Consider the following 22,624-nt stretch of genomic DNA (forward strand, 5'->3'; position numbering starts at 1 on the left):
ACCCTGCGTACGTTAACTACTGAAGAGCGCGCATGCATAAAGCCCGTCTGATCTTCATGGATGATAGTGGGTAGAATGAACTTAAGTCTCTCGGCGAACAATTTAGTAAGGATCTTATAGTCCGCGTTTAGCAGGGATATCGGTCTATAAGATTCGGGTAACAGGCAGTCCTTCCCTTCTTTATGAATCAAAGTGATGGAGGCCGATACAAATTCTGGGGAGGGTGCCGACTCCTCTCTAAGGTAGATAGAGAATAGATCTACAAGAGAGGGAGTGACCTGTGACTTAAGTAATCGATAAAATTCGATAGGCAATCCATCCGGGCCTGGCGCCTTGCCCAGAGACATGGCCATGATGGTTCTCTCAACCTCGTCCCTCGCTATCGGAGCATTCAGTTTGTTCAATTGCTCCTCTGAGATTTTTGGGAGCTCAACAGATTCCCAGAATCTGTCTCTCACTTCGTTTCCCGAGGGGAGCTCACTTGCGTAAAGGGTAGAGTAATAGGAGGCAAAAGCCTCCGCTATTTGATTGGAGTCTTTAAGCACTCTGCCACCCGCTCTTAAAGCAGCAATGTGTCTGGAGGAGTTGTTGAGCTTCACTAGGGTAGCCAAAAGCTTCCCGGATTTATCCCCATAGCGATAGTATTTACCGCGGGTCCTAAGGAGCGCTTGCGAGGCCTGGTGCGCCAGAAGCGCATCGTATTCTGTTTTGGTACCAACATATTTACGGTAGGAATCGTTGGAGGGGGTAGAACAATATTCACGGTAGGCTTCTGCAAGGTTGTTCCTCAAGTTAACAACCTTTTCTAGACATTGTTTCTTTCTCCGGGCTAGGTAAGCGATAATATCACCCGAGAGCACCGCTTTGGCCGTAGTCCAGAAAAGTTCTGGAGTATGTATGTGTTGGATATTATTTGCCTTGTAATCATCCCAACAATGCGTTAGGTAGGCTTGGAATTCCTGGGATGTTACAAGATATCTCGGGAAGCGTAGAGTGCGTCTGTTGCCAACCCTGGGAGTTACATCCAGAAAAAGAGCTATGGGGGCGTGGTCAGAGACAATAATCTCGCCTATTTTAGTATCGATGACTCGGGTGATTAGAGAGTTTGAGATCATGAAGAGATCAATGCGTGACATAGAGGGTGTGGCCCGGGATACGCAAGTGTAGTCCCTACCATCTGGATTAAGCTGTCGCCAAATGTCTGAGATATCAAGGGAGGTGGATAAGCCCCCAAACACATCTCTCTCAAATTTATCTGATACCCTAGGCAGGCTTCTCTCTGTGCATCTGTTGGGATCTTTAAGTCTATCACAGTGAGGGTTTGGGGCCAAATTGAAATCCCCTCCTAGAATGATATGAGTACCTAGAAAGGGAGTGAGTGTCGTCAGTATGGAGTCCCAGAATTTCCTATCCTTTTGATTAGGGGCATAGATGTTACATAGCGTGTAGATGTTGTCTGAGGTGCGAATCTTTGCGACAATGAATCTACCTTCAGGGTCTTTAAGTGTTTCCAGGACCTCATAGTTCAATTGTTTACCAAAAAGTATGGCCACTCCTCTGCTGGCTGACTTGTATGAGGCATACTCTACTCTACCCACCCAGTCAGTCTGTAGTTTACTGTGTTCCAAATCCGAGAGGTGTGTCTCTTGTAGAAACACAATCTCCGCTCTTTTTTTCCTGAGGTGTGTTAGGATCGATTTTCTCTTGATGGGGGAATGAATTCCCCCTATGTTCCAAGAGTACAGATTAAATGTTTACTACTATCAATGATCCTGAAGTGGAGACTACATGGATGGCAAGGAAGTGTACAGTGCATGCGGCATAGTAAGTGCAAAAGAGAGACATCAGAGAAAGGGTTAGAGCATAATCATGGAGGAGGGAAGGGGGGAACGGAGGAGAGGGGAGAGGAGAGGAGGGAAAAGAAGAAAGAGAGAGAGAAAAAAAAAAAAAAAAAAAAAAAAAAGGGGGGGGGGGGGGGGAGAGGGAGTTCACACCTCATACTTTGGTGACCTCCCATGGTGCGTGGCAAGACTCCCGGTTCAGCCTCACAGCGCACCAATCCCTCGCCAGACCTCGCCAAGTGGAATTTCTCCTTTAATGTGCCATGGCTGCTACGCTGTAAAAAAGAGTATATGTTTGTCATTGAAAACCATTCTAACACACATCTCAAAACATAACCACTAAAAGGTGGCGTGTTGCAACAAGGACATTTACCTTTAGATTTATGCATAAATAGCAGTAGTACAAACACGGCAACTCTAACAAGGGACTCAAAGTGGTCCTCATAGAACAGTTTTACCCTTGGATTCCATGACAGAGATTTATTTTTAACATAATTGAAAGTAGGTAATATATTGAGACAAAAACAGCGTTCTTTATACTGGAATCTGAATGGAGGTGGTTTCCAAGAGGTAATTATAACAAAAAGTTCAAAACATTTCATGCAGAACTGTGTGAGGGGGGAACACCCTAGTCGACCCTCTCTATTCTTCAACTGGGGCCTACATTGCGCCTCACCCTCCCGCTTCTCACTAGGGGGACCAGGACCAGGAACCCCAGCCCGCTCAAGATTTTTCCCCAGGGAGAGGCTCAGTAGTAATACAGTCAACTGGATCAGTGTCAATACCACTCCAGCCATAGTGTTAAATTGTAGATGTAATAATTAGGTATAAGGGTTTAAATACAGTAAATATGAATCTATCAGAGCCATTCAGCCCTCACCTTCTCTCATCTGTCTCACTGGGCTACGCGTGGGGCTGCGTACAGGGGGTTCATAGTTATCAAGGAACTCCTGGGCAGCTGTTGGGGAATCAAAGAATCTAAGGCCCCTGGGGGTGACCAGTTTGAGTCTGGCAGGGTATAAAAGATACGCTTGTCTGCCCTCCCTATGCAGTCGAGAGCAGAGAGGCGCGAACTCTCTGCGGCGTCTCATGAGATCCGCAGAGTAATCCTGAAACAACAGCAATCTCGCATTCTCAAACACCAGCTCATGCAATTTCCTGTAAGCTCTCAGGATGGCTGTTTTGGTCTGAAAATGTAAGAACTTTATCATTATGGGACGGGGTTGTGCCGGGTCCTGACCCCCCCTGTCCAGGCCCACTCTATGTGCCCTCTCCACTCCTCCAATTAAGTCTTTAGGAGAAAGTTTTAATAGAGACGGCAGTGTATTTTCTATGAAATGAATTAGATCAGTTTGTTTGATGGATTCGGGAAGGCCAAGGAGACACATGTTATTGCGCCTCGATCTATTTTCTAGATCATCTATTTTTGATTGGAGGGTTGCGGTTTGTCTCTCTAGCTGCTCTATCTTATGAGTGGTGGTGACATTAGAGTCCTCCAGGTCTGAAATTCTACCCTCTGCCTCCCCCATCCTGGTGGAAAACTGTTTAACCTCACCCGCTAGGGTGTCTACTCCCCTTTGAAGGTTGTCAATTTTAGGCATAAAAAGCATGGTAATTTGTTTGACAATGGGGTGTGTATCTAACAATTCGCCTTCTAGTGGAAAATCAGAACTGTGGCCTTGTGTAGTAGGGTCATTTGTAGCCCTGTGACGGCGGTCATTAGCTTTATTGCGGCTCGCCATTGGTGTGTTAGTTAGGTATTTCTCCATAAACCAATGAAAGATATGAGATAGATGGGTAGTGATAGAAGGGCAATATCGGGGAGCAGTGTTAAACTTGGATAAGATTCAGTTGTAAACCTCGCCAGCAGGGGCACTAAATCACAATCAGGCAGTCAAATCTCGCAAGGAACAGCACCCCTGAGCATGTCTAGACTGAGTGAGATATAGTATGTATGGTTAAGTGCCAGTGTGAACAATGTCAAAATCTAAGATTTAAGTTTCAAAAACCCACACAGTGTATACAGACAAAAATTCACAAGGTCAGAATAAGCACAACAGTATACTCTGGTTGCTGGGGAGAGAAAAGGGTTATGAACAGAAATTATTAGCAGTACAAGATTTCAGGTTCTATACAGCGGGCTCCACAGAGAAACAAATGTGGTGGCTTTGCAGCAAGGTGGCCACACATTCAGTATCCTAAGAATAGGAGACCAAGAATCCCTGTATGTGCAGTTCAATAAAACAGGTGACTGTATGGTTAAGTGCCAGTGTGAGCAATGACAAAATCTAAAATTTGAGTTTCAAAAACCCACACAGTGTATGCAGACAAATATTCACAAGGTTTGAATAAGCACAACAGTATACTCTGGTTGCTAGGGAGAAAAAAAAAAAAGGGGGTTATGAACAGAAATTATTAGCAGTGCAAGATTTCAGGTTCTATACAGCGGGCTCCACAGAGAAACAAATGTGGTGGTTTTGCAGCAAGGTGGCCACACATTCAGTATCCTAAGAATAGGAGACCAAGAATCCCTGGGTGTGCAGTTCAATAAAACAGGTGGCAGTAAGCTCCACAGCCAAGATTCTGGGGTCGCCGGATCAGTTCTGCCTCAAAGCTGCTGAAGGGTGACAGGAGGCTATGCAGTTTAAAGGAGGCCTAGCATGTTAGGTAGGCTCTAGTAGTTTAGTTTAATAAGAGGCTCTGTAGGAGTTGGGATCAAGTCTAGCGGTATTTGCAGTGTCCCGGAGGAGCGTGGGCTAATAACCCTGTTAATGTAAACCCGAGGCCTCCCAGCGATTAGTGTCCCCAGCGGGAAGAAAAAGGAGAGCTGGTCATTTGTGGATGGGCCTTGGGTAGAGCGGGTGTGTTCAGCACTGAGTAGGGGGCCTTCAGATAGGGCAAAGTAAATAGGCTTACCCCCGGTGGGTCCTGTGGCTCCTGTTTGGCGTCTGATGCAAGATGGGGCCCCTCGAGAAGGAGCCGCGCCATTTCGCGCCAAAAGAGCAGTTCCGTGGCGGAGGCAATCTGCGGTGTGAGTCCCTTTCACCAGACCCTATTGAGAAATCTGGGGGGTGATGTGAGGTAGCCCGGTGTTAGTGGCGGCAACTGCCGCAATCCCTGGTTGCTACCAAGTGAGCGGTTTCTCCTCAATTCAGGATGGGGGTATGCCACGTGGGGCCAAGATGGCTGCTCGTCAGAGAGGAGATGGTCTCACCCGGTCCGGGAGGGTGTCAGCTCAGATGAGTGTAGGCAGGATTCTAGTGGTATTCAGGGGGTCAAGTATTACCCCTTAGCTGTGATCCGTGTCCCGGTGTTTAGCAGCCCAAGCGGCAGGTCACAGTGGTGGAGCGATGTTAGCTCTCCTGAAAAAGACAGAGGGGGTCCTAGACCCAGCGATCCCTCTGCTCCGGGCAGCTGTATCTGCCAAGGATTTTTCAGTGGGCACCCCGGTCAGCAGCAGGGCAGGCAAGAAGTAGTTTCAGGGTGAAAACAAGTGTTCCAGGCCACTTTTTAAAAGTTTTCATGTAGATTCCGAGCGGAGCTCAATTCACCTGCTGCCGACCGCGGCGCCCGCCCACCGGAAGTCCCCCTACATTTCTAATTTTATTTAAAAAACAAACAAAAAAACCCTGCAAACTATTATAAATAGCCGAGTATGAAAATCTATACTATAATCGCATTTGTAACGCACCCGTCGGTGTCGCCAGTTGCGCATGCATCTTCAAAGGAATATTGACTGCGCAAGGCAGTCAAAAGAATTTTGGCTGCGCGCATAGCCAAAAGAATCCACCTGGATGCAGCAAAGGCAAATGAAGCCTTTAAAAAAAATAAAAAAAACACGCAACCGCCCACACGAAACAACGAAAAAACACGTAATCGACCGTAAGAAAATAAAAAAAAAAACGTAACCACCCACACGAAATAGCAAAAAACCTAACCACCCGCACAAAGTATTAAACTGCTAAACCGCGAACCCTCACATCGCAAAATAATAAAGTAATTAACCCCTAATCCGCAAATAACATAATTAAAATATTAACCCCTAAACCCCCACATCGCAATAAACCAAATTAACCTATTAACCCCTAAACCGCAAACAACCCACATCACAATAAACCTAATTAACCTATTATCCTCTAAGCCACCAAATCCCCACATCGTAATAAACCTAATTAATCTATTAACTCCTAAACCGCCACCCCCTCAATGAAAATAACTAATTAAATTACTAAGCCCCCTAACCTAACACCCCCTAAATTAACCCAAATACTAAGTTACAATTAAAATAATAAAACCTAACATTAAATTACAAAAAAGTTAATCTAAAATTACAAAAAATAAAAAACTCTATAATTACAGAAAAAAATAAACATACATTTAAAAAAAATAAAATAAACCTAATCCCTATAAAAATAAAAAAGACCCCACCCAAAATAAAATAAACCCTAATCTAAACTAAACTGCCAATTGGCATTTAAGGCATTGCCCTAAATTAAAGGGACACTCAGGTTAAATTAAATGTTCATGATTCAGATACAGCATGTCATTTTAAACAACTTTCCAATTTACTTCCATTAAAAAAAAATGTACACAGTCTTTTATATTTACAATTTTTGAGTCACCAGCTCCAACTGAGCATGTGCAAGATATCACAGACTATACATATATGCATTTGTGATTGGCTGATTGCTATCACATGGTACAAGGGGAGTGGAAATATACATAAGTTTGAAATTTGTAATAAAAAATCTACTACTCATTTGAAGTTCAGACTAAGTGCTATTGCATTGTCTTGTTGTCTTGCAATTGTTGATTATGCAAATCTAATGTGTTGACTGGCCCTTTAAACAGCTCTTTTACATTTAAAAAATACTAAGTCCCCCCTGACAGTAAGAAACCCCCACCCACCAAACCCCCCCCAAAATAAGAAACTAACTAAAAAAACCTAAACTATCCATTGCCCCTAAAGGGGCATTTGTATGGGCATTGCCCTTAAAAGGGCATTCAGCTCTTTTACTTCCCTTAAAAGGGCAATCAGCTCTTTTACAGTCCATTAAATCCCTAATATTAAAAATGGGGAAAAAAATGAAAAAAAAGCTAAGCCCCAAATAGGTACTCACCGTTCCTGAAGTCCGGCGGAGAAGATCTTCTTCCAGATGGCTCTATCATCTTCTATCTTCATCTGGAGCGAAGGCAGCACGGAGTGGAGGTGCAGAGCTGGCTTCCCCGATGCACGAATCCTCAGCGGCGGTCATCAGCGGCGGTCTTCATCGGTGGCTCCACTTCATGCGATTTTCTGTTGCACACTGAAGATTGAATGCAAGGTACCCCATATTTTTTAAGGGCTATTGGTAGTTTAGTATTAGATTAGGGGGTGTTTTTATATGGGGGGGGGGGAATTTTTATTTTTATAGGGGTATTAGTTTAGTTTTAAAAAATTTATTTTGGATAGCTTTGCTTATTTTTTTTTGTAATTTTACATTTTTTATTTTTAGTAAAATTAGCTTGGGGGTTTGTATTTTTTAAACATAGACTGCCCTCTGGGCAGGCATATCGCATAGTAATGCTTATAATGACAATTTATCTTATATTTCAGAGCTTGAAAGGAGTGGGATTACTAGAGAGCAAAAAGAATAAAAATGTATGTATTCTCTCCCCCAGACATTTTCTACCCTATACTTACACCTCCAAATAACCCTTGTGACCTTACACATTCACACCTAGGTGTTCTTCCACTATTATACACATACTCCAAGAACTCTTCCTTCTATAAACATACACCCCAGCTGTATAGCCATCATTATGCACACATCACTATACATTAGACATGCTCTCCAAGGTGCTCTCCCACCCTTATGTGCAACTTCCACAGACATCCTTAAATTCTTATGCACACCTACAAGGTTCTTTCCCATTCTTATGCACAAACACCCAGGACCATTCTCACACCTATGCACCACCACCATGCATTCTCTCACTTTTATATGCCCACTCCCATATGCACTACCTTTAAATGTGCAAATCCTGGTGCTCACTTGTTTAACCCCTTGACTCTGTTAAAGGGACAGTTCACCCAAAAAATGTATCCCCTTTAAATTGTTCCCAATTATTCATTTTACCTGCTGGAGTGTTTTAAATTGTTTACAAGTAGCTCCTTTACCCCTATTTTGGCATTTGAAATAGCTGATTTAGCCTGTGGTATTCCAACCTATACTGAAAGTTTCTATACTGGAGTATAGTCTGTTGAATAGCCTAAGTAAACACAGCCAGCAGAAGAGTTTACACTCACAGTGGGGGGCATGATAGTTAAGTAATAAAATGATACTGTTCCATTGTTCTCTCTATGTAGTGAGCTTTAGTTTTCCAGACAAATATAAGATAAGGAAGCAAGTCTGTGTACACAAAGTGATAACATAATGAGATCTGATATTACCTGAAGCTCAACCCATTGTAATAGGTTGTGGTTTAAAAGCATAACACCAGCTACTTCATCTACACAAATAAACCGAAAAATGCAATTTCTCATAAATGTTATACTCTGCAGCTGGTATATTACATACATGGTGCTTTCTAATTATTTTGCACATTACAGGAACTATCTTACCCTTATGCAAGCCCTTAGGCACTCTCTTATCATTATGTAGACTCTGGCATTCTCCCATCCTAACATACATAACAGAAACTCTCCCATCCTAACACACGTAACAGACACTCTCCCATCCTACACAAAGAAAACCACGGCTGCAGACTCACGCCATCAATGTATGCCTTATAGACAGCAAGAAGATACAACAATGCCGGATACAAGCAGCAAACACAGTCTTCCCCTGCTAGTATGTATACAATTCAAAAGACTTTACCGCACTCGTATGCTTTAAAATTCAAAACCACTTTATTGAAGTCTATCAAAATGAAATATCACACATGGAGGTAACCCATAATACAAGCATATTACATGCCTCACACCTCTGGACGGTGCTTACTCATAGATAAAGTAGGTGTGCCATATTAAGCTATTTAAGACAAAGGCAACCAGTCGGAACATTAGATTAAAATTATTGTGTTTAAAAACAAATTATTCTAAACAGTCCACTGGGTTAAATATGGAGGGCAGAGTAATATAAACATAATGATATGAACATATTTCATAAAATACAATTTATTCAACAATAAATATTACATTATTGTACGGACTCACAAATTCACAAACATTAAATAAATCATTACAGTTACATTAGTTATAGAAAAGAAACAAAAAAGATGAAAGAAACCCACAACAAAGAAACAATCCTCGTAAGATTATCCATGATCGACAAGAGAAAGTATTGATGACAATTAAAATCCAAGTTCAATCCAAATCAAAAACTTGGATCTTAATTGTGAGTTATCAATTGCTTCTCTTAATTATAGGGAGGGTTGCTTTACAGTTCCTAATAGAGAATGAAACATTAGCAGCAATATTTAGAATTGTCGATCATGGATAATCTTACGCGTCCAGAGGCTTGAAATGAGTAAAATGTTTGAATTACGGGTTACCTCCTTGTGTGCTATTTCATTTTAATAGACTTCAATAAAGCAGTTTCGAATTTTAAAGAATGCAAGTGCAGTAGCGTCTTTTGATTTATACTCTCATATGCTAACATACATAACAGACACTACTATCTTTTGACACACACCCTCTGTCACTCTCACATACACATCCCAAATAGCTCTCAAACCCATAAAATCACACCACAGGAACATTTCCCACACTTTCTGCAGACACTCTCTTATTCTTATGCACACTTCTTCTAGAACTGTATATTCCTTAAGGATCACACGTACCATACACTGTTACAGGGATGAAGTGGATCCACACTTTTGTTTGGCCCTAATAACTAAAGGATGGATTTTTTTGTTTGTTATAAAATTGCACAGAAAGATGGCATAATGAAAACATGTAAGCTTTGTTCGCCATGTAGGTCAGAAAACACATACATATTTATAAATTAGAAATATAACTTTATTTATTTACTCATAGTGTTTACTTATTTTATTTTATCTGGAAATCGCCACTATTATCATAACAGATGTTTTATGTTTAATTTAATTTATGAAAATGTTGATTTGCAAATCAAATCTACATTATTCAGCTTGAATGGGTTAACAAACTAAATTATGTAGAATAAATCTGCATTCCTGGTATTCTCGGAAATAGAGCATAAAGTATGCATAATTGTTGTTCACTTGCTGTGTGGAAATAATATGCCTTTATTTTGCTTTTTTTCTTTTCCAAGAAGATGTGAAATAAATGTGATAACAAAAATCATAAAAGGAAAACCAAATAAAGTTCTGAATAAAGGATATGTCTGTGTCCTCTGGATGAGTTTTTCAGCTTGTTAGCATTCCTCAGTGAGATCCCATAAAAAAGGAAACAGAAAATTGCAACATAGTGTGAATCTGTAATGGCACTTTGAGGAAGTAGTTGTTTTGTAACAAATGACTACTCACATTTGTTGGAGCTTTCCACTAAGCTCAAGGATATGCGCACTCCCACTTTATACTGATGGGAAAACAGTACACTAGGCAAAACTTGGATACAAATTTATTTTAAAATATATAAAAGCGTCACATAAGCCTTGATAACACCACAATGTAAGGGTACAAAAGCAGATATGCTGTAATAAATGCTTCAAATCGCCAAACTTGCAAAGAGGTAAATGGATCAGCAGGAGTGTGACCGCCGAAACCAAAACCTCTTTAGTAGCAAGACAGTAGCGCTAAGCCCCCAGGTGTCCTGGCTAGTGTAGAGACGTGATAAAACTCAATATAGAACAGTTCAGTTCCGACGTACGTTTCGCAGGTATGCTTTGTCAAGAAGACAAGTGATTATAAGGTCCCAATAAGTAATTTAAGAATTCAAAGGACTATTAGAAAGTACGGAACACACACATTTGGTATTCTTCAAAAAAAATCAATTTCAACAGGAGCATTCTCTAGTAATTCACTTTATAGTACAGAAAAGTACAAAAATAAAATGCTATAATATGTTAAAGCATGGTATTATTGCACTATTGCTTGCAAATAACTATATAACTATATAATTCTATATAGGTATAGATAAAGGAATGTCTATTTAAAAATACTTAGACCATATTTCTCTATGTGAAGAACATTAGGATGTGAAATATTTACTGTGCAAACACAATATTAGACTTTATTAAATATAAACATTGCATAAAAATAATTGTACATGTTTTCAGCTACAATGCACTATTTATGTCTATTTATGTATACAAATGTGTTTATGTGTATATACTGTATGTCTGTAAATACATATATACACATATAAATACATAAATACATATGTACAGACACACATATATATAAACATGCATATACATTTTAAGACATGTTTGTGTATGTATATCTATGCTAATGCCCTTTGCAGCTTTTTTTTCTTAAACCTGATATCTTTGAGCCCTAATAACTTTTTATTGCAATATTTTTTTTAAATAACTTTTATTAGATAGTGTTATTATGAGTGTTACTGTACTTTTTAATGTATTTGTAATGTTTTTGTGCAACTTTTTATTCAAGCGTTAACAGTTGACCAGAGCTCTGAGGTCGTGCTACCCCAACGTGCGTTAAATTTAATTGCACTTGACGAACACCTTTACTTTCAACTTGTAATGCATGTGCTACTTCCAACAGCCACAATAAACCTGCGGCCCTAACTGTATTTTGTGAAGTTAACCACATAGATATATGAAGGCAATAATGGTATATGAAAATGCACTTTTACTATGTTTCTCTTTTAAAAAAGTCTGTTAGACTCACTCATGTGACAGAATCTTCAAGTTTACATGTAAATCATGTTGGTTTCTATTATCTGCTCTCTGTTGCTGAAAATGAATTTTTTTGAAAGCATAAGCTTTATTTATATTTTCCAATTGTCTCTACTTTACAAACCTAATCCTGTTGGATTGCACAGTATCATCTCTAATGCACAGAAAGAATCAGATATAATACAGTCCATGGTAAAAATGGAAATGTTTCAGATTCTCCCATGCTAGTTTAACAACTTTTCAATACATTTAGGTTTGTTTGTCACCTCAAGAAGCACCTGGTGTTGGTATAAATTATGGAGGATTAAACGGACAGTAAAGTTAAAGTTAAACTTTAATGATTCATATAGAGCATGCAAAACCTTTCCAATTTGCATCTGTTATCACATTTTCTTCATTCACTGGTTATCTTTTATGAAGAGTAAACTCAGGAGCAGTGCTTTACTACTGGGAGCCAGCTGGTGATTGGTGGGTGCACATATTTGCCTTGTGTCTTTTGCTCTTTGCTCTTTTATGGTGGTGTGTCTACTTTCACACCACCATAAGAGTTCCTCCTCCTAGGTCATCACTCATACTTAATCCGTATACTGTAAGGTCTTCTCAGTAATTCTCCTCCACTCTAATAAGCCCACCACTCACAATTTACTCCCTTGTCACATGACTCTAAACCTAAGGGGCCTTCCGCCTAATAGACCATCAAAATGAAAGAAAAAACTCCCCTCAAGGGACGCCCTTACATCCATTTTATGATTTCTGTGTAATTAATATGTTTATAGCAATGCCAGTATGCCAACAGGTTATCAGTCATAACTGAAACCCTCAATCATCATCTTTATCAATTAAAAGGGGGATATTTTATTTGATTTAAAGTATGAAAATTACCTAATTATAACACATAGTAATCCACTCTGCAATGACTGGTGTTCATTGGATCTTCACACTTTGGGTCTAATATTAAAAATCTCATAACTCAGGCGAGATGATCTAAGAAGTCTCGTTGGTATGGTGAGGCCCTTACATATTTTTCATAAACTCAGATTTTATCTTGAAAAATGTTTATGTTGCTATGTACGTAACAATACAAGGTCTAAAAAATATCCCAAAGATTTTGTGCGATTTCTCTCCATTCCGGCAAGGTTTTCTATATCAGGCCTTAAAGAGATTACAGGCAACATTTACTTAATTTGTGGATAATAAACTCATCATTATCATATCAAGCACATGAAAGAGCAGGAATTAAATATGGAAAAATATTTTTATATTTATATTGAAATCAGCAACAAATGTATGCTGCATATCTAGAGATGTATTGCTCACTGGTTGAAAAGGAAAACTCTTACATCTACATTGGAGGTATTAGAGATGCCTCCAAACGTCTCATATCAAAAGTAGTTTTATTCAGTTGTATAATTTATATTTAAAAGAACAAAAAAAATGTATTTCACATTAAATACTAAACTAATTAAATATAATACAAAACATTTTAAAGGAAGTAAACAAAATTAACATTAATAATACCTAAAAAAAAATATTTTTCACTTATGATAATAGAATAGTAAAATGCTGTACATTTTCATACTTGTACAAATTTAATATATTTATATTAAATTGATCAAATTTCATTTTATAACACTTGTTCTCAAAAAGTTTTAAATGCTTCAAAAAAATAATAATAATATACAGTACTTAATTACAATATGGCTTGAATTCAACATCATCTTAGATAAATGTAATATATGTGAATATTTTCCTTATCCCAAAATAATATTTATTCATAGCTTGAGCATAAAAGTAATGACATTATTTTTTCTGTAATTTTTATAAAAAAATGTTTTAAACTTATGTCAATTATGATGAGATAATGGGCGCGATCCGATATACGGCGCAGGTTTCTGCGCAAGCGAGGGAACCCGCGCCACCCGTAATTTCCCCTCGCACATCGGGGTATTACATATACCCCGCCAGCAGTTCCTAAAGTGCCGTAAGTCTGATAAACTAGCAATGTCCAAAAATAAGCGTAAATACAAATTTCTGGAGTCGCTAGTGACTTACGGCACTTTAGAAACTGCCGGCGCCTAAGAAAAGTAAAGGAAATATCAAATTTCCCATAAAAGTCTAACCTGCCTCCCAAAAATAAGCCCGACACGTAAAACCCCTATATCCTCAATCCCCCCTCTCACTACTAATAATAAATATATTAACCCCTAGATCGACAATCCCCCACAACGCAATAAGCCTAATTATTAACCCCTAAACCGCCATAGCCCACACCGCAATAAACCTATTCTAGTATTAACCCCTAAACCGCCATAGCCCTTACTCTAAAACCCACCCAATCCCCCCTTAAAAAAACCTAACACTACCCCATTGAAGATCACCCTACCTTGAGCCGTTTTCACCCAGCCGGGCAGAAGTCTTCATCCGATCCAGGCACAAGTGGTCCTCTAACCGGGCAGAAGTCTTCATCCAATCCGGGCAGAAGAGGTCCTCCATCCGGGCAGAAGTCTTCATCCAAGCGGTATCTTCTATCTTCTTCCATCCGACGAGGAACAGCACCATCTTGAAGACATGCAACGCGGAGCATCCTTCCTGGTCGATGGACTAACGACGAATGAAGGTTCCTTTAAATGATGTCATCCAAGATGGAGTCCCTTGAATTCCGATTGGCTGATAGGATTCTATCAGCCAATCGGAATTAATGTAGGAAAAATCCGATTGGCTGATGCAATCAGCCAATCGGATTGACCTCGCATTCTATTGGCTGTTCCAATCAGCCAATAGAATGCAAGCTCAATCTTATTGGCTGATTGCATCAGCCAATCGGATTTTTCCTACCTTAATTCCGATTGGCTGATAGAATCCTATCCGCCAATCGGAATTCAAGGGATGCCATCTTGGATGACGTCATTTAAAGGAACCTTCATTCATCGTAAGTCCGTCGGCCAGGAAGGATGCTCCACGTAGGATGTCTTCAAGATGGTGCCGCTCACAGCTGTTTGTGGCCGATGGGAGCATTGCGATGGGGGTGTGGCCGGGCGTCGTGATGGGCGTGGCCGGGCGGGTGCTGTCGCGATGGGGCGTGGTCGGGCATTGCAATGGGCGTGGCCGGGCTGGTGCCGCCGCGATGGGGCGTGGCCGGGCGGGGTCCCGCGATGTGAAGACTTCAAGACAGAGCCAGAGAGGGAGCAGGAGAGGGGGGGAGAAGGAGCAGGAGAGGAGGGAAGAAGGGCCAAAGAGGGGATAGAGAGCCAAAGGGGGGAGAGAGAGCCAAAGAGAAGGGGGGAGAGAGAGCCAAAGAGAAGGGGGGAGAGAGAGCCAAAGAGAAGGGGGGGAGAGCCAAAGAGAAGGGGGGGAGAGCCAAAGAGAAGGGGGGGAGAGCCAAAGAGAAGGGGGGGAGAGCCAAAGAGAAGGGGGGGGAGAGCCAAAGAGAAGGGGGGGGAGAGCCAAAGAGAAGGGGGGGGAGCCAAAGAGAAGGGGGGGAGAGCCAAAGAGAAGGGGGGAGAGCCAAAGAGAAGGGGGGGGGGAGAGCCAAAGAGAAGGGGGGAGAGCCAAAGAGAAGGAGGGGGAGAGCCAAAGAGAAGGGGGGGGGAGCCAAAGAGAAGGGGGGGGGGAGAGCCAAAGAGGAAAAAGAGCCAAAAAGGAGAGAGAGCCAAAGAGGGGGGAGGGAGAGTCAAAGAGGGGGGAGAGAGAGCCAAAGAGCGTGAGAGAGAGCCAAAGAGGGGGGGGCAGAGCCAAAGAGGGGGGGGAGCCAAAGAGGGGGGGCAGAGCCAAAGAGGGGGGGGGCAGAGCCAAAGAGGGAGGAGAGAACAAAAGAGGGGGGAGAGAGCCAAAGAGGGGAGAGAGAGAGCAAAAGAGGGGGGGAGAGCCAAAGAGGGGGGGGGCAAAGGGGAGAGCCAAAGAGGGGGGAGAGAGAGAGCCAAAGAGGAAAGAGAGCCAAAGAGGAGAGAGAGCAAAAGAGGGGGAGAGAGCCAAAGAGGGGGGAGAGAGAGCCAAAGGGGGGGGGGGAGAGAGCCAAAGGGGGGGGAGAGCCAAAGGGGGGAGGAGAGCCAAAGGGGGGGGGAGAGAGAGAGCCAAAGAGGAGAGAGAGCAAAAGAGGGGAGAGAGCCAAAGAGGGGGGAGAGAACAAAAGAGGGGGGAGAGAGAGCAAAAGAAAGGAGGGAGAGAGCAAAAGAGGGGAGAAAGAGAGAGCAAAGGAGAGGGGGGAGAGAAAGCAAAAGAGAGGGGGGAGAGAAAGCAAAAGAAAGGGGGGAAGAGAGAGCAAAAGAGAGGGGGGAGAGAGCAAGGGGTGGGACCGCTGTGCTGCAAAAAATGGCCCGTGTACACGGGCTTTAGTACTAGTTAATTATATTGTAGCTATCTTAGGGTTTATTTTATAGGTAAGTATTTAGTTTTAAATAGGAATAATTTAGTTATAATAGTAATATTATTTAGATTTATTTAAATAATATTTAAGTTAGGGGGTGTTAGGTTTAGGATTAGATTTAGGTTTAGGGGGTAATAACTTTATTATAGTGGCGGCGACGTTGGCGGCGGCAGATTAGGGGTTAATAGATTTAATAGGCTATGTCGGCTATGGTGGTTTAGGGGTTAATACTAGAATAGGTTAATTGTGGTGTGGGCTATGGCAGTTTGCGAGCGACGGGTGAAATATACGTGCCACATTTATATGCGGCGCTGTATATAGGATACCAAAAACGCGCAAAAACGGGTGTCGCCGGCTTTTGCGGGTGACTCTGCATATGTAATGGAGGCCAAGGTCGGTAATGTTTGCTCTTGGTGATATCAGTAAGTTCTATTAATAATATTTTTTTCGTGCAATTTATTTAATGAGTAATGTGCCAATTAAAATATTGTAGGTGATGTTTTATGTGATGTAAGACATTCATGATGTCACTAGCTCCATTTGTAATGTAACTAATAATTTAAAAAAAAAATCCTGGCTTTTAAATGTTGAGAAGTTAAACATACACATTACTTTCTATGAATGTCCTTACTTTTTGTAAAATAGTTATACAATACATTTTTAAACCTTTTGAATGCAAGACATTTCAATGCAAACCATTCTAACCACAAAGCTACAGGTCGTATATAATTTTATGCAAATTTTAACTTTTCCTTGATCTAACCTAAGGATATTTCATTAGATTAGTAAAATAAGTTGTTCCATGCTATTCTTTAATTTATGTGTTTATTTTTCTTTTATAGCATGCTTTTCTGATTGAACACCTCTTGAAGACAAATTTGGACAATATTTGGCCCATATTGAGACTAATTTAAGTGTGCAGTGTAAACATTTCATAGTCAACTTGAATACTGTTTCACATTTTAAATTGTTAGGAATTGGGCTATTTGAACTAGATTAACCACACAAATTATGTATGCAATACCTGGATACAATGCTTTTCTCAGTATTTTTAAAGTTCTTAATAGGGATGGGCGAATGTGTTTATATTCGAATTTGAATGTTAGAACGAATGTTATTGTAGAAATTCGATTTACATAATAGAATGTTGATAAGAACGAATATTCTTAAATATTCAATTTTCAAATGTTATTTACAGTTTTCGAATGTCACATTCGAATTCGAATGTCACTTTCAAATTCGAATATTACATTTATAAAACACAATTGTATACTAGAAACACTATTTCAAATTTGAATGTCACATTTGAATCGAATATCACATTTGAATTTGAATATTACATTTATAAAACACAGTATTAGACTAGAAATACTATTTCGAATTTGAATGTCACATTCGAATCGAATATCACATTTGAGTTTGAATATTACATTTAAAAAACAGTATTAGAAATATTATTTCAAATTCGAATGTGACATTCGAATGTAGCATTCGAATTTGAATATTACATTTATTAACCACATAGTAGGAATACTATTTCAAATTTGAATGTCATATTCGAATTTGAATATTACATTTCAAAATTGAATGAATGCATAGCTAAACGTTCTATTATTCGAATTATTCGAAATATTTTTGAATTTTATTGAAAAATTTGAAAACGAAAATTCGAAAATACAATGTTAGAATGTTATATAAACATTCGAAATTCGATTTGAACGAACGAATGTATCAAAATTCGTTTTAAATTTCGAATTTTTAGAAACATTCGCCCATCCCTAGTTCTTAAGATCTATGAATTTGAAAAAGTAAAAAAATCATACAAACAAGCAAGCAAAAATGTATGTTTTTGTTTTATTATGGATTCAAATGGTTTTTGCACAACTCTTTAAATGGATTAGAATAATCAAAAACTATCCAATTGATTCACATAAAGGAACACGGAAATAAAAAAGTGTGGTGGGATTCATGTCAATGTACAGTGCACCTACCAATTAGTTTCCAAGACAGTCGCCCAACAAATGCACATTGTGCTGATCTTGGCATTTATAACAACAACAACAAAAATAAAGGTGCTCTTGTTTAATGTTTTTTGGCAGTTTAACAACTACTAAACTACATTATGGGGGTCACATAAAATCCCAGCACACAGTTAACATTGTATGTTTTTTAAAAAATGTACAGTTATATAATAAATGCAAGATTGAAAAGAACTACAAACTTCTAGCAAACTAGTTATTACAATTAAAAGTTAGAATATTTTACAATTAAAAGCCAATACAACAGGTTTCCAAAATGTGTCATTGTTTTTTTATAGTAATGCAAAAATAGGCAATTTCAAAGAAAACATTTTTTTTTTTATTTTAAAAATGCTTGTTTTAAATATTGTTTTATAAACACAAAAATTCAAGTACAGGTAGCCCTCAGTTTACGCTGGGGTTAGGTTCCAGGAGAAATGGTTGTAAATTGAAACCGTTGTAAATTGAAACCCAGTCAATGGGAAGTGAGGGGTTAGGTTCCAGGCCCCTCTCAAAATTGTCATAAGTAACACCTAATATATATTTTTTAAAGCTTTGAAATGAAGACTTTAAATGCTAAACAGCATTATAAACCTAATCATATAGATTATATCATCATCAAACTAAGTTTAATGAACAAAAACATTTGCTAACAGCACCTAATTAAATAAACACACAGCAGAATGCATCATCATCAAAAATAAAAACTTTTTTTTTTTTACTTGCATTTTTCTGCAATCAGTTCTCTGCATTGTTAGCATGTTAGATAATATTGGGTCTGCACCTATTCTATGCATTTCAATCTGCAGTGATTAATAAGCAGTTAGGCACCCTTACCTCAAGCAGCTGGACAGGAAGTTAATAGGGTAGTGGCTGCTAAAACTTGTTGCTCGATAGCTAATGTCTGCTCTGTGTACACAGATCAATTTCAGGCTGTTAAGTTGCATAACTTTGCTGCAAAACAAGCTGACAGCTTAACCTACTGGCTATTTTAATTATTGCACTTTGCTTTCCAAAGCTTTTCAATAGCAGTCACATGACTGAAAAAAAAGGTTGTTATTCTGAAACGGCGCAAATTGAACTGGCGTAAACCGAGGGCCACCTGTACTTAACTTTATTTCCAAGCTGTGGGCAAAACTATTTAGCCTTTTTTCAGTAAATGATTGCAAAATGCCTTATGGAATTAACAGAACGACTGCCTTTTTTAGACTTGTGTATCACAACTGATTCATTTCAAAGTATACGTACACACCGTTATATATCATTTTGGATGTTTGTATTTTCTTAGAAATATGTATGTTGCCATGGAGTGAGGGGAAGCTAAAACAATGATAATTAATTGTTGAAGTTTAAAGATAATGTATCTTCAAATATTGTATTGAAGGCAAAATAAATGTTTAATTGACATTCTGTTCATTAGGATAAAAAATTTTTATGGATATTTAACCTGTATATAATGTCTATCATCTTTTTTATTTTTATTTAGTTTTGTTTTTTCTGGGCTCCACTAGCTAAGATATTATGGCCTACACATAGTTCCAGTTCATTGCAGCTAAGTTGGGGGGGGGGGGGGAATAAAATGTTCAGAATTTCATTTTAGCTTCAGAATCAAAACAGCATTTTATGCAGAACCACTTGGGGAATACCAAGTGCTTGGAAGACACTAGATACATTTAGCTATACATGTGATGCTTAAATGTTATAGGTGCTAAAAACGCAGACTGGAGCTTCTCAGTAGTCCAGCAAACTGACACTGGCAGGTCTAGAAATGTGATTGTCAAAGGCTCTCTAATCCTAGATAGGGAACAGACATAGCCCAGCACAGCACACACCAATAATTATCTGATGATAAGTCAGAATACTCACAAAAAGACTGCACCTTAAAAGGTGCTAATGACAGCAGGCCAGAACTTTACAGCCGCCCGATAGACTGTTTCTCAGGTATAAACATAAACTTATCCCAGGGAAAAGGATGATTAAAAATAAGGAGCAAGTGGGAACGCAGGTGTTAATATAAAATGAAATTTTAATATAAAAATAGTGACGCGTTTCTCAGTCTCAAAAACACTGTTTCCTCAGGCTAATACAATCTAAGACAGACAACACTTGCAATGTAAAAACCCTAAGCTCTACAATGATAAGTCACATAAAATGGTATCCACCTGTTTCTAAACATGTTACTATGTTTACACTGTGTGATGTCCATAGTAACGTGTTGGGATACTGACACTATGAGAATTAATTTTACCACCACCTACTCTCCACAACTCAGGAGGATGGGGGATCTATTGAAACAAGACTGGCCTGTTATCAAAAGCGACCCAAATTTACCTTACGGAGAACATGCCCCATCAAAAGTTGGATTCAAATGTGGGAGAAGTCTGCAAGATTTTTAATACGATACAATTTTCTTATATTACTTTACTTACCAGCCAGCAGTAAATTCTACATGTGCATCAAAAAATCCAGTTATCTGCCCAGTGGCCACTTTCCAACCTTCTATTCGAGCTCGAATTAAACCTTCTCTTTTATGGTTACGGACAACTTTAACTAATCCAGGGTATCTTTTGTGGACATATTCTTCCAAAGGCCCCTTTAGCTCCTCTGCAAAAAAAACAGACAAACTGTTTCAACTACACTTCAAAAAGACAAATTTACTATGAATTATTTTGCTTCACTTATCAATGGTAAGCCATGCAATAGCTACTCTTCTACAGAAACATTGAATTTATTTATTTTCATAATAAAGCAATTGTCTCTGGATTCCATATTGATTGACATTTTCAAACAATACGTTTGATGGTTTTACATCAGTATAATACATCACCTCTTTAGTTTAAGTTAAGCTGTTAAAGGGACATAAAATTAAGCATTATGTTGGGACTGTACAACCCTGGCTCACTCTTAAGTGCATTTAAAAGGGAAGTGTTATTGCTTTATCCTTCTACGTAGCAGTGATTTGGGAGCCTAGCTTACCTGTCAAGCTTGTGCACTGGAGTATACCTATCAATCAAGAGTTCTGGAACTAATGTTCAAAGTGCTGATCACCAAGTTAAAAATAGGCAGCACATGCAAAGATTGCAGAGTGCATCAAAATAGTATGCTGGGATTGCACAGGCCTGGAAACTATTGTCACCCCCCCCAATAAATCAGCAAGTTAATAGTCACTCAAAGTGTATGTGAATTTTTTAATTTAAATGGTCATTTAACCCAAACTTTTTCCTTCATGATTCAGATACAGCATTTATTTTTAAACAACTTTCCAATTTACTTCTGTTATCTAATTTGCTAAGTTCTCTTGGTATCCTTTGTTGAAAAACATACCTAGGTAGGCTCAGGAAGTGGGAGTTAGCTGGTGATTGGTGGCTGCACATAAATGATTCTGGCCATTGGCTTACCAATGTTTCAGCTAGCCCCAGTAGTGCATTGCTGCTCCTTTAAAAAAGGATAACAAAAAAGTGAGACAAAATTGATAATATAAGTAATTTGGAAAGTTGTATATTCTATCTGAATCATAAAAATAATAATAATAATAATAATAATAATAATAATAATTTGGGTCTCATGTCCATTCTACTACATATTTTCATTTTATTTTGGAAAATATGAAGGCACGTGAGAGAAAACATTTATCAAGCAATGTAACTTGCAAACATATTTCTGTAAGATTCATGAGGTTAATGAAAGCATGTCCTTTGTTCATATACTCATATCTGATACAGAGGGTTAGGCACTTACTCATTGCTTGTGTTGTAGTGTAAAGCTTTTACACCGCTCGTTTGAAATAGGATAGTACCTTTTTATGTTACTCTGGGATACAGGTACAGGGTAATAAATGTAATAAATGATGGTTACCTGCAGCAGCAACCATCATGGAGTTTTGTCTGAAAAGGACAGTCCCAAAGGGTTTTGCGGATGCAGTATTCAAATGCCTCACTGTCAAAATAGCCTGGGGTACATGCTACATAATGGTACCTTTTACCAGTTGTTAGGCAGGCGAGCACTCATCAAAGGGAAATCCACATGCGTCTTCCCCTGCTTTATAGGTTTGACAGTTCTCCAGCTCACTTTTTCCCTAGATTTGCTGTGGTCCTCAAGAACAGCGGACGCCAACCAGTGGTCCATGGACCACTGGTGGTCCACGAGAAGATGTTGGTGGTCCTTGACACCATCAAGCAGGAATTAATCTACTCTGATGGTGTCACCCCTGTCGTGCCGCAACTCCCTACAGTACCTGGCTGGACATCAGTGAAAACCGACGTAGGAGGAGTTAAATTACAATCTCCCTACGCACATTGCATAGTACTGCGCAACTTGCATAGCTAGATTGTATTTTTAATTCCTCCCGCCCAGCGCACTGTTCAGAGAAAGATGCTTCCATTCTAAAGCCAGCAGAGGTTGGTATAGTCTTGTCTTGAAATAGTGGAATTAAAGTTTATAAAAAAAGAAATCTTAAAAATATTTTCTCATATTTCATTTATTTTCTTCCCTTTACCTGTCTCTTTGTAGTAGTTTTCCTAATTCCTTCAGATAGACTTACATCACTGTTTGTCTTCCTACCCTCCATCTTCTTTT

The 22,624-nt window shown here is 39.3% G+C and overlaps 1 protein-coding gene across 1 annotated transcript in view; it reads right to left on the reverse strand.

Moving 5' to 3' along the window:
* The window catches only part of GALNT17 (polypeptide N-acetylgalactosaminyltransferase 17), an 820,722-nt gene that overhangs the window by 643,922 nt on the left and 154,176 nt on the right, over window positions 1-22,624 (reverse strand). Inside the window, exon 4 of the mRNA XM_053705420.1 lies at window positions 20,479-20,653. Coding sequence (XP_053561395.1) covers window positions 20,479-20,653 — 175 coding nt within the window. The remainder of the gene's footprint in view (window positions 1-20,478; window positions 20,654-22,624) is intronic.

Source organism: Bombina bombina, chromosome 3 (assembly GCF_027579735.1).
Source record: "Bombina bombina isolate aBomBom1 chromosome 3, aBomBom1.pri, whole genome shotgun sequence".
NCBI lineage: Eukaryota > Metazoa > Chordata > Amphibia > Anura > Bombinatoridae > Bombina > Bombina bombina.